General features: G+C 38.2%; 3 protein-coding genes across 4 annotated transcripts; 2 read left to right on the top strand and 1 right to left on the bottom strand.

The window, feature by feature from the left end:
* Positions 1-695: 695 nt before the first annotated feature.
* On the bottom strand, positions 696-2,428 carry LOC108846883 (nuclear polyadenylated RNA-binding protein 3-like). Of its 2 annotated transcripts, none has more exons than XM_057005747.1 (3): positions 1,716-2,428; positions 1,300-1,364; positions 696-1,166 (listed from the first exon to the last, which is right to left on the bottom strand). In XM_057005747.1, the coding sequence occupies exons 1-3, from the start codon at positions 2,296-2,298 to the stop codon at positions 978-980; spliced, it is 837 nt and encodes a 278-aa protein (XP_056861727.1). In that variant the 5' UTR covers positions 2,299-2,428; the 3' UTR covers positions 696-977. The 2 variants fall into 2 exon arrangements, with proteins under 2 accessions (XP_056861727.1, XP_056861728.1); XM_057005748.1 differs by having other exon boundaries at positions 696-1,154.
* Positions 2,429-2,874: 446 nt separating this feature from the next.
* Positions 2,875-4,794, top strand: LOC108845444 (uncharacterized). The gene has a single exon (XM_018618653.2). It carries the CDS (start codon positions 2,875-2,877, stop codon positions 4,792-4,794), a length of 1,920 nt encoding a protein of 639 aa, XP_018474155.1.
* Positions 4,795-9,226: 4,432 nt separating this feature from the next.
* LOC108845881 (mitochondrial import inner membrane translocase subunit TIM8) lies at positions 9,227-9,939 on the top strand. Its single transcript, XM_018619078.2, has 2 exons — positions 9,227-9,383; positions 9,581-9,939. Exons 1-2 carry the CDS (start codon positions 9,336-9,338, stop codon positions 9,758-9,760), a joined length of 228 nt encoding a protein of 75 aa, XP_018474580.1. The 5' UTR covers positions 9,227-9,335; the 3' UTR covers positions 9,761-9,939.
* The last annotated feature ends 4,729 nt before the right edge of the window (positions 9,940-14,668 follow it).

The raw sequence follows: 14,668 nt of genomic DNA, 5'->3' as shown, positions 1-14,668 counted from the left end.
CAAATACATTTGTTATAAAAAAATACTATTGAAATATGTCATACATTTGTCTATGAAAATGTAGCAAAAAAGCAATGTGGCAGTAACTCCCATTGTAACCATCACAACTTTGAATTTAATCGGCCCTGTATTTTTCTTTTTTTTTTTTTTCTTTTGCTAAAATATTTCTAGGACCGGCTCTGCACATAAGTGAGAGGAAATTGAAATTCATGAACGCTAAACACAAATGATTTGAAGATATAATTAGAAAATACTCGCTTGTGTAGTTCTCCAGAGACTCACCGGAGAGATAGAGAGAGCCGGCATCGACCATTTTTGGAGAGAGAGAGAGAGAGCTGGCAGCGATAATCGCAGTAGATAGAGTTGGACAGGGATGGAATATATGGAAGTGAAAACTTTGATTCGAAGTTTGTGTGTGATTTTATATTTAGCGATTGAACAAATGATTAAGGAAAGTTACATTGTTATTTTGTCGTTAATTTTATATTTCGTGATGGACAACGAAAACATTGTCCATAAATTCTAAATAATTTTATTAATAAATTAGAAATAGATATTAAAAAGTAGACAACATTTTCTTGCACAGTTTCAAATTTATGTTTCTTTTGCTTGTAAAGGATTTTGTGTTGTTGAACAATAGTTTTCATTTTCTAACTCAAAAGCATAATATACAGTTACAAATAGTCACCAATTTTTGTTTATTGCACAAGTTCAACTACTTACATCTTTTCACGCGAAATAAAAAACAGCAAAGTTCGTCACACGCTAATTTATCCTCAGAGAAAGCATAGATGAACAAGAGGTTGTATACAAATTCTGAAACAAGAGTAACTCAAAACAAAACAAATGTCTAATTAAAAGCTTATTATAGTAGTTTCCATGGTTGGGTGCTTTCTGATTATTCATCGCTTCGTACGTTACACACCACACACCGTTCGTCCTTCGACAAAGATGGCAAGCATATTTTGTATGTTTGATCACTGGCTCGATTTTTCTTGCACCACACGAGAATGAGTGTTGTTGCCCATGCATCCTCTGCCAACACCAGCATAGCACGGTGCAGTTACATTTGCTAAATACTTCCTTGGCAATGCCATTCCAAATCTCTTTCCTTTTCTTTCTTTTTTCTTCTTTTTGACGATGCTTTCATTTTGCTGTGTAGTAGTCTAGTCATTAGAATAAAAATATATCACTACTAGAGCGCCTCGTATATCAAATGAATTATGAAGATAAGATGAATGTGGTTCACTTTAAATAGATGGGTAAGTTACTTAAATTGTTGTAAAGAGATATCTGTACCTCTTTTGACTCTATGATGACACTTTCGGTTTCCATAGACTTTCCCCTGTCTTCACCATTTTTTTCTGCCAAAATAATGGATAGTTTTAATAAACTCAATTTAATCTGAATCATACTATGGATCTAAAATCATCAAGCAAACTAAACATTACACAAATGCTACGTAATGTCTATATTGTTTTGACAAAAAAAACTAGCATTCTCTATAGAAATAAAAACATATCTAGCAATCATATGCACATGTGTGACGTGCATGCATCATCATCATTCCTCCACATATATATATATATATATTGTTTTTCTTCTTTACATTTTTATTTGGTACGTATACTTGTATATATGGAATTATGTAATTATGTAAATATAGTAAACGAATGTATTCTGTTAAAAAAAAAGTAAACGAATGTATAACTTACCTTTATCATCAGCATCATCATCATCATCGTCATCATCAGAAGAAGTAACATTAATGCAATAAACCCTAAAACTTGGAGATCCAGGACATATCATCCTCTCATCAAAATTGCTCATCCTCCCTTCATCATGATCATCATCTCCTTGATTCTTAACAATGATGTCCTCGTCATGACCACCATCATTTCTTTCTTTCTTAACAGAGATGAGACCATCAATTTTCTCATCTTGTTTCTTCACAACCTCTTCCCCCTCTTTTACATCCTTTATCGAAGAAACCTTCTCATAAATAACTTCTTTCTTCTCTTCCACGTGATGATCAGGCGCAGGAGCCACCTTAGCCGACAACTTCAAGCTGTCGTCGCTCTCCTCCGCCTCTTCCCCGTCCTCAGAGGAGCCGTGCCTTAGAAGCTCCTTCTTCGACTGCGTCTGGCTCCCTTTCAAGACGCTTGCATGGCTCCGTTTCTTCATCTCCTCTAACCTCCGCCGGAGAAGCGGACGTATTCCCTCCGGAAGTGGCACAACGCCGCCCTCACCCGCTCTCGCCGACGCTGCACCTCCTAGCCTTGAGCCACCGCAACCCATATCAATAAAACTAACAAATAGATGGGGTAATAGCCGCCACCAAAAAGATCATACAGCGGTGGTTGGGTGGCGGGAGAAGACTCTTGGATGAAGGCAAAGAAGAGGAGAGAAGAGAGCCAGTTTTATTGGGATTGTGATGAATGGGAGATCATATTTAGGAATCAGAGAAGATTATTAAAGGGCTGAGATTGTGTGATGGGTTGATTGGTTAGTTGCAATTTATTTGCTATATTTGGTAGATAGTGATTTATTTAGGGCATATGCATGAGTTGGTTCTTAACTTCTTGTCTAAGTGATCTACTCATTCTCGTTGTCATTTTTGAATTGCAGTTAGCCTCTCCTGAATTTGCAGACAATTTCAACTTATCTTGATCTTGTATTTTAGAGAATCTTCTGAATTAATTCTTTGTATTTACTTATGATTTATGAAGTTCTTATATAAAATAAAGAAGCGTTTTTATCATCGGTTAACCATCCGGCAAGAGTTATCGATGCACATACAATAATTTGAACCACCAACTTCCAAAAGAATAAAAAAAAAACTCTTTTCTTCATAGAAACGCTCTGTAACAGTGAATGGCTAACCCCTGGTTGCCTCCTCACGGCTCCTCCGCCCCGTCTCCTCCGCGTCTCACCACCAGTGAGAGTCTCCCTCCTCCCCTTCCTCCTGACCCTCCAGATCCAAATGACCCCCTTTCTCTCTCCCGTTTCCCTCCTCTAGGTACTCCCCTTCCTAAACCCATCCGAACTTCTCTACAAACTGCCAAGTTTCAAAGGCCTGTAGGAAAGTCTCCTGCCTCTAGAACTGCTGTTGCTATCACCTCTGGTGGCTCAGCGCCTAAATCCTCTGTAGCTTCTGGATCTGCAAATTTCAGATCTGGAAATACTGTTCACTCAAACCATGGAAACTTCAAGGTTCTCCCACCTAAATTCTCCTCTCCTATTCAAACAAATATGGCTGCTGGAGCCAGTCCCAAACCATCTATCCTCCCTCCTCTCCTTGCTCAGCCAGCCCCATCCCTACCCCTCGCTCCGAACCTTAATGCTCAGTCTCCTCCCTCCCTAACCCCTCCTTGTTCGAACCCCTCTTCTTCCTGCCCTCCTTTGGCGCCGTTGCCTCCTCCCTTAGCTTCGAGCCAACAGAAACCAACTGCCTCCCCTATCAACTCAAACCCCTGCCCTGAAACTAGCTCCCCTCCTCCCCAATCCTCTCCTCTGCTTGAGAAAATAAAACAGAGGGAGAATAAAACCTTGCAGCGCCTGGCTCCTGTCTCTTCTTCAGATAAAGGCGTCTCCCGAGTCCTCATTCCTGATAGTGTTTTCCAGAAGGGAGCTGAAATACACAAAGACTTCATTATTTGCTATTTCAATGGAAGACCTCCACCTTTTAATCAAATTCAAGGTGTGCTTAATCACATGTGGGGGAAAGGGAGAAGGGTTGAAATACACACTAATCCCTTATCTCGCTCCATGCTGGTTCGCATTCCTTCGGAATATCTGAGGCAAAAAATCTTAGAGAAGTCTGTCTGGTATGTTGGAGAGTCCATGTTCCAAGCTGTGCAATGGTCTTCGTCAGCAGCTTCAAGTCCCCCCTCTCTGGAATCAATTCAAATCTGGGCACACTTGACGGGAGTCCCACTCAATCTCCGTCACACGCAAGGGCTCAGTCTCGTGGCTGGATTGGTTGGTGATCCGAGGGAAACTGATGATTTCACTATCAACTTAGTAAGCCTCACTCTCTCGCATGTGAAGGTTGCTGTTGATTTAACAAAGCCCTTGCCAAGTGTTGTTGAATTTATAAGAGAAAATGGTGAGGTTGTAGAAGTGCAAGTGGCTTACCCTTGGGTTCCTCCTACTTGTTCTCATTGTAAGGAGTTAGGCCATGTCTCCCGCAACTGTCTACTGCTCCCACCACCACCAAAGACTGACTTACCTGCAAAGAAAACATCAAAGTCAGACTTGCCTCCCAAGAAGGCTGATAAACCTTCTACCAGTACACCAGCAAAAGAAAAAACAGTTGGTTCCTCAATAAACAAAGAAAAGCAGCATATGGATCCTAAAGCTACTTCAGTTTCTGATCCTTCAGTCGCTGACTCTTCTTCCACTACCCTTGTTCCCCAGCCTGAACCTCCTAATCTCCCTCCACCCCCTCCCCTCTTCTCTCCTTCCCCCACTCCTAATCCTCCCGTCCCCTTAGCCATTTCCGTTGTCCCCCCTCTTATCTCTCCTTATTCCTTTTTACCCTCCCCCACTGACCCTCTTAGTCCTCCAGACTTTTTTTTTGCGCCATCTCTTAAAAGACCCCGCCCTGACCCAACTGCTAAATCCTTCCCCTCCTTCACTGCTCAACTCTCCTTTTTCTCATCCTCATCTACCCCTTCTGGCCCAGAACTCCCTCCCCCTCCTGCTTTACCCTCCCCTGGCCTCCCTTTATCTAATCCTTTTTCTATTTTGGCCCCCGATGGTTCTCTTCACCATGAAGAGACCTTAGACTAAGCCCCTATGTATTGTAAATTATTTTTTTGGAACGTCCGTGGTCTAAATGACCCGGTCAAACATAAGCCTTTTGTGATTGGCTTGCCATTCAACAACCTCTTTTTGGATCAATGTTGGAAACACATATTAAGGATCATAACATGAGTTACTTGATGAACAAACTTTGTAGAGGATGGAAATATACCTCTAACCATGCAGACGATGATGATGGTAGAATCATAGTCATTTGGAGAGATACAGTTGGTGTTCGGGTCATCCAACACTCTCGTCAGGCGATCACCTGTGAAGTCCATCTTCCTGGGTCTTTTCCTTTCATCTATACAGCGATCTATGCCTCTAATGAGAGGGATGAGCGTACTGACCTTTGGGTTGAGCTTCTCCACATGGCTCAAACTTTTTCTCTGGACACTACACCCTGGATCTTGGGAGGTGATTTTAACCAAATCATCCAACCTAGTGAGCACTCTGTATCTTCTGTAAACTCTCTCTCTCTCAGGACATGATTGAGCTAAGGGATTGCTTGACCCAACTGGGTGTGTATGACCTGCGCTTTAATGGACCCCAGTTCTCTTGGACAAATCGCCAGCCAGATGAACCGATTGCTAAAAAACTGGACCGCCTACTAGTCAACTCCCCTATCTTTACCCTCTTCCCTCGCTGCTCCGCCTCTTTCCTATCATCCCTAACCTCTGATCACAGCCCTTGCATCCTAGACCTAGCCACTAATATCCCTTCCTCTGGTTCCCGCCCTTTCAAGTTCTATAATTACCTAACTAAACACCCTGACTTTCTCACTGTGGTGTTTGATGCGTGGACACGGGCCGGAGGCGCTGTTGGAACTCTTGCAGAGCTTTACTGGAAACAAAAACAAATAAAGGGAGATTTGAAACACTTAAATAGAGAAATTTTTTCACAAATACAAGTGAGAGTTTGTGAGGCTAACCGTTTACTTGTAGATGTGCAGGCTCAGGTACTTCAAACTCCTACTGCTCAACTTTTCACATTGGAGAAAGAGGCTCTTCAGAAATGGAATTTCCTAAGGGAGATAGAAGAAGGCTACTTTAAACAGAGATCTAGAGTGAACTGGCTAAAGGAGGGGGACCAGAATACTACCTTCTTCTATAGAACCGTCCTGACAAGGCTGAACTTCAACTTCATCTGGTCATTCCTTCTTCCATCAGGCATCATCATCACTGACTCTATCCAGATGAGTGTCTATGCGGTCTCCCACTTTCAGAGTATCCTTGGTCCTCAGCCTGCGCCTCCTGTTAGGTTATTGTCTTCTGCGTTCTGGTTTCAGACTCTTACAGATTTCCTCTGCTCTGAAAGCCAGCGCGGCCAGATGATCCTCATTCCTACAGCAGAAGAAATAACCTCAGTCCTGTTCAAACTAAATCAGAATAAAGCCCCGGGGCCTGACGGTCTCACCTCTGGCTTTTATAAAGCTTCCTGGAGCACTCTCGGGCCTGAAGTTGTTCAGTCTATCCGCCATTTCTTCTACACTTCGTTCCTCCCTGCCTCTACTATCGCTACGATCTTGTCTCTGGTTCCTAAACATCCGGGAGCCTCGCTGATCACTGAGTATAGACCGATATCATGCTTGAACACTCTGTACAAGGTGATTTCCAGGTTGCTAGTCAAGAGACTGAAGCCGATGCTCCCATCACTCATAGTACCTAATCAGACAGCGTTTGTCAAGGGAAGACTGTTAGTGGAGAATACTTCTTTGGCGGGTGAACTGGTCCAGGGTTATCATAAAAACACAGGAACTAAACGTGTTACCATTAAGGTAGACATAGCTAAGGCGTTTGATACCCTTTCGTGGACCTTCCTCTTCTCTTGCCTGCGTAGCCTGAGCGTCCCTGAGCAGTTCCTCTCCTGGTTACGAGCTTGCATCTGCACACCCAACTACACTGTCAGTTACAATGGGTTCGTCAATGGTTACTTCAAAGGCACACGTGGGTTGAGACATGGAGATCCTTTATCTCCCTATCTGTTTGTAATTGCTATGAATGCCCTCTCTCTTATGCTAAATAAGGCTGCTCAGGAGATGTGATTTAATTATCACCAAAAGTGTCAAGGATCCAAGCTTACCCATTTATGCTTTGCTGACGATTTGCTGATTTTCATGGATGGTTCTCTGGATTCTGTTCAAGCTGTCCTACAGGTACTCAGGGAGTTTGAACTTCGCTCAGGCATGGCTGTGAGTGTGCATAAGTCTTCATTTTTCGCCTCAGGTCTCACCAAGGAGGAAACAGACTTGATTCAGTTCTCTACTGGAATGCCGATGGGCTCTCTACCTGTGCGCTATCTTGGAATTCCCTTGTGTACCAAGAAGCTCTCTCTCCTGAACTGTGAGGTCCTGCTCCAACAAATAAAATCAAGAATTTCATCTTGGAGTGCAAAATCTTTGTCATTTGCAGGCAGGCTGCTACTAATTAAAACTGTAATATCTGGCATCACTACCTTCTGGTGTTCAACTTTTATTTTGCCTCAGGCCTGTGTGAAGCGCATAAACTCGATGTGTGGAGTTTTTCTATGGCAGGGGGATATAGAGAAAAATCACTCAGCACGAGTCTCTTGGGAAATTGTAACTAAATCGAAGCGAGAAGGAGGATTGGGAATTAAAAACCTGGCCATCTGGAACAAAGCTTGCTGCCTCAAGCTGATCTGGCTACTATTCTTCCAAGCTGGTTCAGTGTGGGTTGCTTGGTTCGTGGAGGAAGTGCTTGACGGCTCATTGAACAACCTTTGGATCACATTCCCTCACCGGCGCTTCTCTTGGCAGGTTAACAAGCTGTTGAAGCTTAGCACCTCCATATATAGCTGGATAAAGTTGAGAGTGCAGAATGGGGCATCATGCCGATTCTGGAGTGACAATTGGTCCCCTTTTGGTCCCTTAACCTCTTACCTAAGCTGTGGAGGGAATTCAAGCTTTGGAATCTCTGAACTAGCAACTCTGGCGTCTCTGAGCAGTGGAAACAACTGGCTTCTCCCGCCTGCAAGATCAGAACAACTACTTAATCTTCATGTCCATCTAACTACCGTCGAGCTTAACAACAATGATGACTATTATGTGTGGGAGATTGATGGGAAAACAAGTGATCGCTACAGCACGGGAACGATATATGGCAAGTTGCGTGAGGAAGGAGCGTTAGTACCTTGGTACCATACGGTCTGGAATAGGAGTGGGATCCCGAGACACAACCTTCTCTCCTGGTTGTTTGTACTAAACCGTTGCCCTACTAAAGACAAGACCATGCGCTGGGGAGATCAAACTAATCCCCTTTGTCTCTTGTGCAACCACTCCGACGAAAATCGAGACCATTTGTTCTTCTTATGCAACTTCTCCTGGAATCTGTGGGGTACTTTGGCTCCACGCTGCGGGATCACACCGGAGAGAGCTTGGGATCGTGTGCTCCATCAGATTCGGTCAGTCGGACCTCGATCAGTGAAAGGTACCCTTCTTCGGTTGTGCTGGCAGGGGTGCATCTACTGGACTTGGATGGAACGCAACGCACGCCTTCATAGACATATCTTCCGTTCTTCGGACACCATCGCCAGGCTAATAGATCGGCAGATTAGAGATAGAATCTCATCACTAAGGTCCACGAACTCTTCCTTCTCCTCTAAATTGATGCAATAGTGGCTAACTTGATTCCTGATCATCACCATCTCTGCAACAACCGTTCTCCATAGAAATCATCGTCTTTTGGTTTCTTCTTTTGTTTTTTTTGGGCTGAAAGCCTTTTGATCCTAATTGTGTGTTTCTTTTCATTGGGTCTTCGGGCTTAGGGGTAAAACCATGGCTATGTGGGCTTGTTATATTTTATTTCTTTTCTGCATTTTTAATATGAAAGCTAAGTTCAAAAAAAAAAAAAAACTTCCAAAAGAATATGAAAACAAGAAGCTAATTTGAAGTCAAACAAAACTAACAAGGGATTGCTAGTTGAAATCGAGAAAACTATTTTTATTTTATCAAGTATCTCTCGAACTGTGATACTGTGAAAATAATAGAACAAGAAGGATGATTTTTGTTATATCATATAACTATAGCTATACTTGGTTATATCCTCACCACGGTATTTGAGATCCCTGATTCGGACAAAACTAATGTTACATATATATTGTGATTTCGAGTTTGCGGGGATTATGAATTTATGCCTCAAACCTTCTGATTTAACAAAAGCAGAAAAAAGAAGCTCTACTTATAATGTCAATTTCTTGGTTTTCCTTCCACAACATCTTGTTTTGATATAGAAAGTAAGTAAATAAATTTTACAAAAGTAACGTTTCTACAGTTTACATTTTGGAGGCAATACTATCCTTTAGATGGTGGTGGGGCATATATAATTTGCCACTTAACCAAGCATCGATAACTACGAACTGGGCCGTTCACGGGCCTTTGACCCAATAAGCAAGCAAGCGGTGCCTTGTTTTAATCTGGCCATTGGATTCTTAGGGTTTCAGTAACCTAAGAAAATCGACTCCTCTGCTTCTTCTCCTTCTTCGTCGTCGAGCAGAGTCAGCTATCTACAGAAATGGATCGTGACCTCGCAAACAATCCCCAGTTGATTCAATTCCTCAGCGTAAGTCTCCTTTTATTCTCTTGTTCAATAAAATCTAAATAGTTCATCATATTCTAGGAGTTTGGACTATAAAACTGTAAGTAGTAGCTGTCTGAAATAGATTCATGAGATGTAGTGTGATCTTACAAGAATAATCTTTTGTGAAAGCCTAAGGAGATGTGTTGAAAGAGTGTGTTGTTGTTGTATCTTGGTAACAGCAAGAAAAAGAAAGGGCGATGGCGAACGAAGTGGTGGCGAAGATAACAAGCTCGTGCTGGGACAAATGTGTGGACAAACCAGGAAGCAAATTCAGCTCAAGCGAGTCTTCTTGCCTCAGTAACTGCGCCCTACGCTACATGGACATGACTATGCTCATCATGAAACGCTTTCAGCAGTAGTGATTTTTGTATCCCATCATGATCATCATGTTACTTCTTCTCTTTTATTTATTATTATGAAAACCTTCTTCTTCTTTTTTTCAATTCTCATGGCAACTGGTGTTAAACCCCTGCAATAATGTTCTCTTGGATGAATTGTTATAGGATTTGTTTTATGGTAATGAGATTTGAGATTTTTATTTGATGGACTAGTGAATAAGTGTGGAAGAAGAGTAGTACAAGGGTCTGTTTTAACTTTGTTGACAAATTGAGATATTTGGTGAATCCAGAGATGTGCCCCATTTCACAATGATCTCAATGTGTCAGCAAAGTTGAAACCAGCTCTAAACAACTTATTATATTTTCTTCTATTAGTAGTATAATATCAAATGATTCAAATCCCATCTTCTCCAAATTCGCTATTGAGCTCGCTGGATGCAGAGTACCCACTAGAAGACTGTTTCTTTATGTACGGCTAAAGAATCATCGAACAAAAAGCATTTCAATGTGGAGAAAACTATTAAAATATAAAGAACAAGCAATTTGATAAAAAAAAAGTAGTTAAAGATGAAAAACTGGTTCGTTTGGATATAATGATTGAAATAAGCTGGATAAACTGATCGGAGAGATAGGATTTGTACATTCTGAAATCCCTTTGGGAGCAGATTGTTCCGGCCGCCTACGGCCAATGATCTTTGGCATGTTCACTTGGTTTGTGGTTTCATCATGTATGATGGGAGTACGGTAATATTTTGGATGTTGGAAGGTCTTGTTTACTGACTTTGAGGTCATCACATCACATGATTTTTTTAGTGTTTTGATCTCATTACACGATATCAAGATTTTCTTTTTTGATTCATTCCCTTGTTTTATCTCAATTACATTTAATTCTAAAGTTTTATCAGGATATATGATCGAAAAAATAATTGTATTTTGATGATATAAATAGTCAAATTATTATTTTTTAACCATTTCATATATACCACAAATTAGAATGGTATAATTTATCTCATCTCACATAAAACAATGTTCTCTTTGAACCTAAAGACCATAATTCATGTTAGTGTGAGCCCATATAGTATCCTATACTTATCTTGGCTCGGTTTTGGTATCACTTGTAACGCTTCAACTGTTCACAGTTAATGGAATTCCCAGACCCGTTCACTCGACCATGGGTCTTACTCCAAGCGAAGAGAGGTGAGGTAATTTTTCGGATACTCGAAAGTCTTGTTCACTGATCATGCAATTACTACATGACTTTACTATGTGTTTTGGTCTCACTCATATGATATTACAAATCAGTTTCCAATGAGTCACTCATCTTTCCACCATTATAGCTTAAGCACGTTTTAGCTCTAGAGTTTCTTGGAGATATATTACCAAAATGGTAAGTGTATTTTATTTTTTGAAAAGAAAATGGTAAGTAAATATCTAAACTAGTTTTCTAATCATTTCTATATACACTGTGAAGATGTTACAATTGGATTCGGTAATAGGAAAAAGAAAGAAGCACCATCAATAACAAGAGCTGAACGAGAGATCTCCCATATAGTTCAGAAAAAGATAGAGACTAAATCAAATGTAAACTTATGAAAATGCAGTTTAAACTTAACAACCTGGCTCCCCTTCCCCCTCTTTCCCCCGCACAGAGCAAGTGAAAACACTATTCATAAATGATAAGAAAATAAGTGGCTATGCCTGTATGCTGTATCTCACACCATACTTTACAATATCACCATCCATATTGATTACTAAATCTTTATAATGATTTGATCAAGGGAAAAAGAAAACAGATATACAAAGGTTAAAACCACCTCAAAGCGAGCGGTGCATAATTAAAATATCAGACGGATCAATTGAAACAAGTATGGTTAGTGAAAAACTTGAAGAACAAGTGGTACGAGCGGATTAAAAATTCAATGTTGATCATACTTATTTGTGCAATGTTGGTATACATTTTCTAACTTCAACCAAATTTTGTTATACTCCGATTAGAATACTTCTAAAAAAAAGTCAAAATCTATACTATTGTTGAAAAATAAATTTGCTAATTTGTCATGTTATACATGATCAATTCATTTTGATTATTTGTCATATTTTTTTTGTTGAGTCATTATTTCATTAATTTAAATAAGTGAGCCTGCTTTGTCATATTTTTCATAATTTTAAATAATTTTGTCTTTTTGTCATGTTTTTATTTGTTTTTATCTGAGTTATTAATTTATTAATTTAAATAATTTAACTATTTCAAATTTAACTAGAAATATAATTAATCTGACTTCAACAAGCTATAACCAATTTTTATTTGTCATGTGATGTAAGAGATATTATTTAATGGAAACTTAAATCATATGTACAAAATAAATACTATGTGTATGTCATTTTCAATATTATACTTTAGTTTCTCTCAAAGAAGAAAACATATACATATTGAATTGGACACAACAATTAGTATAAATCAAACTTTTTAAGATTTTTAGTTCTTAAACAAATAATACCAATAAACTAAGTTCCAGTCGTATGTGTCATGTTAGGTTAATTTCATGTATTGAAAGTAAATCATGAGTTTTATTTTCTTAGTACATAAACCAATAGTTATATAAGTATGAGTACGAGTTAGAACATAATTTTAAGAATATAACTTCTCAAAATTTATATTAATATTTGTTATAGAATATGTAGAATAATATTTTAACATGTAATTTACTAATTTATCATGTTCCCCATCAGTTTAGGTTTAGTCTTATTTTCCGTTTGATTATTAATTTTAATAAATAATTTTAATGATTTACCTGATAACTTATCATTATATTGAAAATAACTAAAAATGTTAATTATAATATCATAGTTAAATTTATATTATTTATTTTAGTAATATTAAAATATCATATATATGTTTATATTATATTTGGTTTAGTAATATTAAACCGGCTCCTATATATATATATTCACATAAGATAGAATGAATCATCTATTTTTAAGATAATTTTTATAGTAATCAAAAGCATTTATTATGATAACTTTTTAAAAATTAAACAAAAATTCAAATATTTATATTTTTTATTTATGAAGTGAATTTTTCGTTATCACGTTAAAAATTAGAAAATTAGAGATTTTAAAATCTTTATTTCCTTTAATAAAAAATTAGATTAGATTTGTTAATATATTCCTATCCCTAATATAAAATGAATTTCATTAATTTGATAACCATCTTTATCTAAATTGATTTTATATTAAGTTATCCAAAAATATTTAACATCATGATATTTTTAAAATAAATATAAATCCATGTATATATAAAATTTTCAGTTTGTTTTACGTAATAAAAATGATTTTATCAAAATTAAAAAATTGAATATATATAATTCATTATTAATTAATTATTAAATATTTTGAAAACATAAAAATAATTTATTCTAATAATTTTTTAATTGATATTTTGTAAATTATTAAGCCCGCTACACATCTACTAACACTGGGTGTTTGAAATTAGACAAAAGGTGATTTGACGTTAACGGGTTAGCGATAAAAGCTGACACCGGACAGTAGAAAAAGGACAACAGCAAGTCAGCAATACATCAGATTGCTTGCTTAACCAACACTTGATTTATTTGCATAGTCAAAAAAAAATGCAGTCCCACACTGAAAAGCCCTTTTGTTTCTCACAAAACCCAATTAAGTAGAATACAAACACGAACCGGTTGACCAGTAACTGAACCGGATGTAATTGCAACCTACATTATTATTATTAAAACCGACGTTGAAGAAGCAATCGAAGGGGTTTGAGATCGGTACTCAAGAACGATCGGCGGCAAGAATTGCGAGACTCCAGAACTATAGCCGAAAGTGGGAACTGAGACCTTAATTGCCTGGATATGAAACTAAAATTTCAATAAGATGCAGTAACTGAAGACTCAAAAGAGTATGAGATCCTATATACAATGAACACGCATGGCTTTGAAATTTGGATTAAGACCCGTAGACAATATAGCTGGCCCAGGTCCATGTATAACATACTGAACATTCGATTAGGATTTGACCAAAGACGGCTAGCAGAACAATAAAACTGCCGTGTAAGGTAAAGGGAGCACCAAACGATGGAGAGCTGCGTTCACAATGATTATTGTCTATGTACATTGTGTCAGCAAGTGGCTTTCAAAGAGAAAGTGGCTTCCATTAAAGAGTAGATGCTTCTGATTATGAACCACAAAAATTGTCACCCCTACTCATTTCCAACCTCAAAGACGAAGTTAAGCTGATTAGAGAAATCAAAGCGAACTAGAAATACTAGCTTTACATAATCAAGCACTATTATGCCAGACCTCCAAAACTAATTTGATAGAAATTATGCAAAAAGCAGAAAATAAGCCTTAGTTAGCATTATGCTACCGTGAAAATAAAAGCTTAAGCAATCTTTCCATATACCTAAAAACAATAAATAAGCTTCCTAAATCATTACGAGAAAGAAGTAATTAGTAATCAAGCAGTAAAAGTTGCTGCAAATCCCTCTATGAAATAGGAAAGCATCATGTAGCTAGTTTCATTAAAACTGAAAAGAGTATTCATGGAAAAAGAGAGTCAAAGATACTACTTAAGTTTTTCCATCGTGCGTAGCGTAGATGTCAATGATGATAGGACATTTATTTTAGAATAAATATCTTATGTCAGGGCGGTGGCATTACCCTGACGAGTAAAAGAAGAATAAGGGAATCTTTGTGTAGAAATAAAACAGAACATTCTCTTACAATGGGAAAATATTCCAAATCGGTTCTAAGCCATTGGATCTGTTCTCGTTAGGACTTATTAGAGTAGATAATCAGATTCTAAGTATCTCCTACTAACGTCATTGATATACACATAAAGCTAACTCTTAAGTGGTAATCCCCAAAACCATGTTACCTCCATTGTTTAAATTATGGTGTTCATAGT

Source organism: Raphanus sativus, chromosome 3 (genome assembly GCF_000801105.2).
Source record: "Raphanus sativus cultivar WK10039 chromosome 3, ASM80110v3, whole genome shotgun sequence".
In the NCBI taxonomy this organism is placed as follows: Eukaryota; Viridiplantae; Streptophyta; class Magnoliopsida; order Brassicales; family Brassicaceae; genus Raphanus; species Raphanus sativus.
The sequence above is the reverse complement of the archived record's forward strand: the minus strand, read 5'-3'. Positions and strand labels throughout refer to the sequence as shown.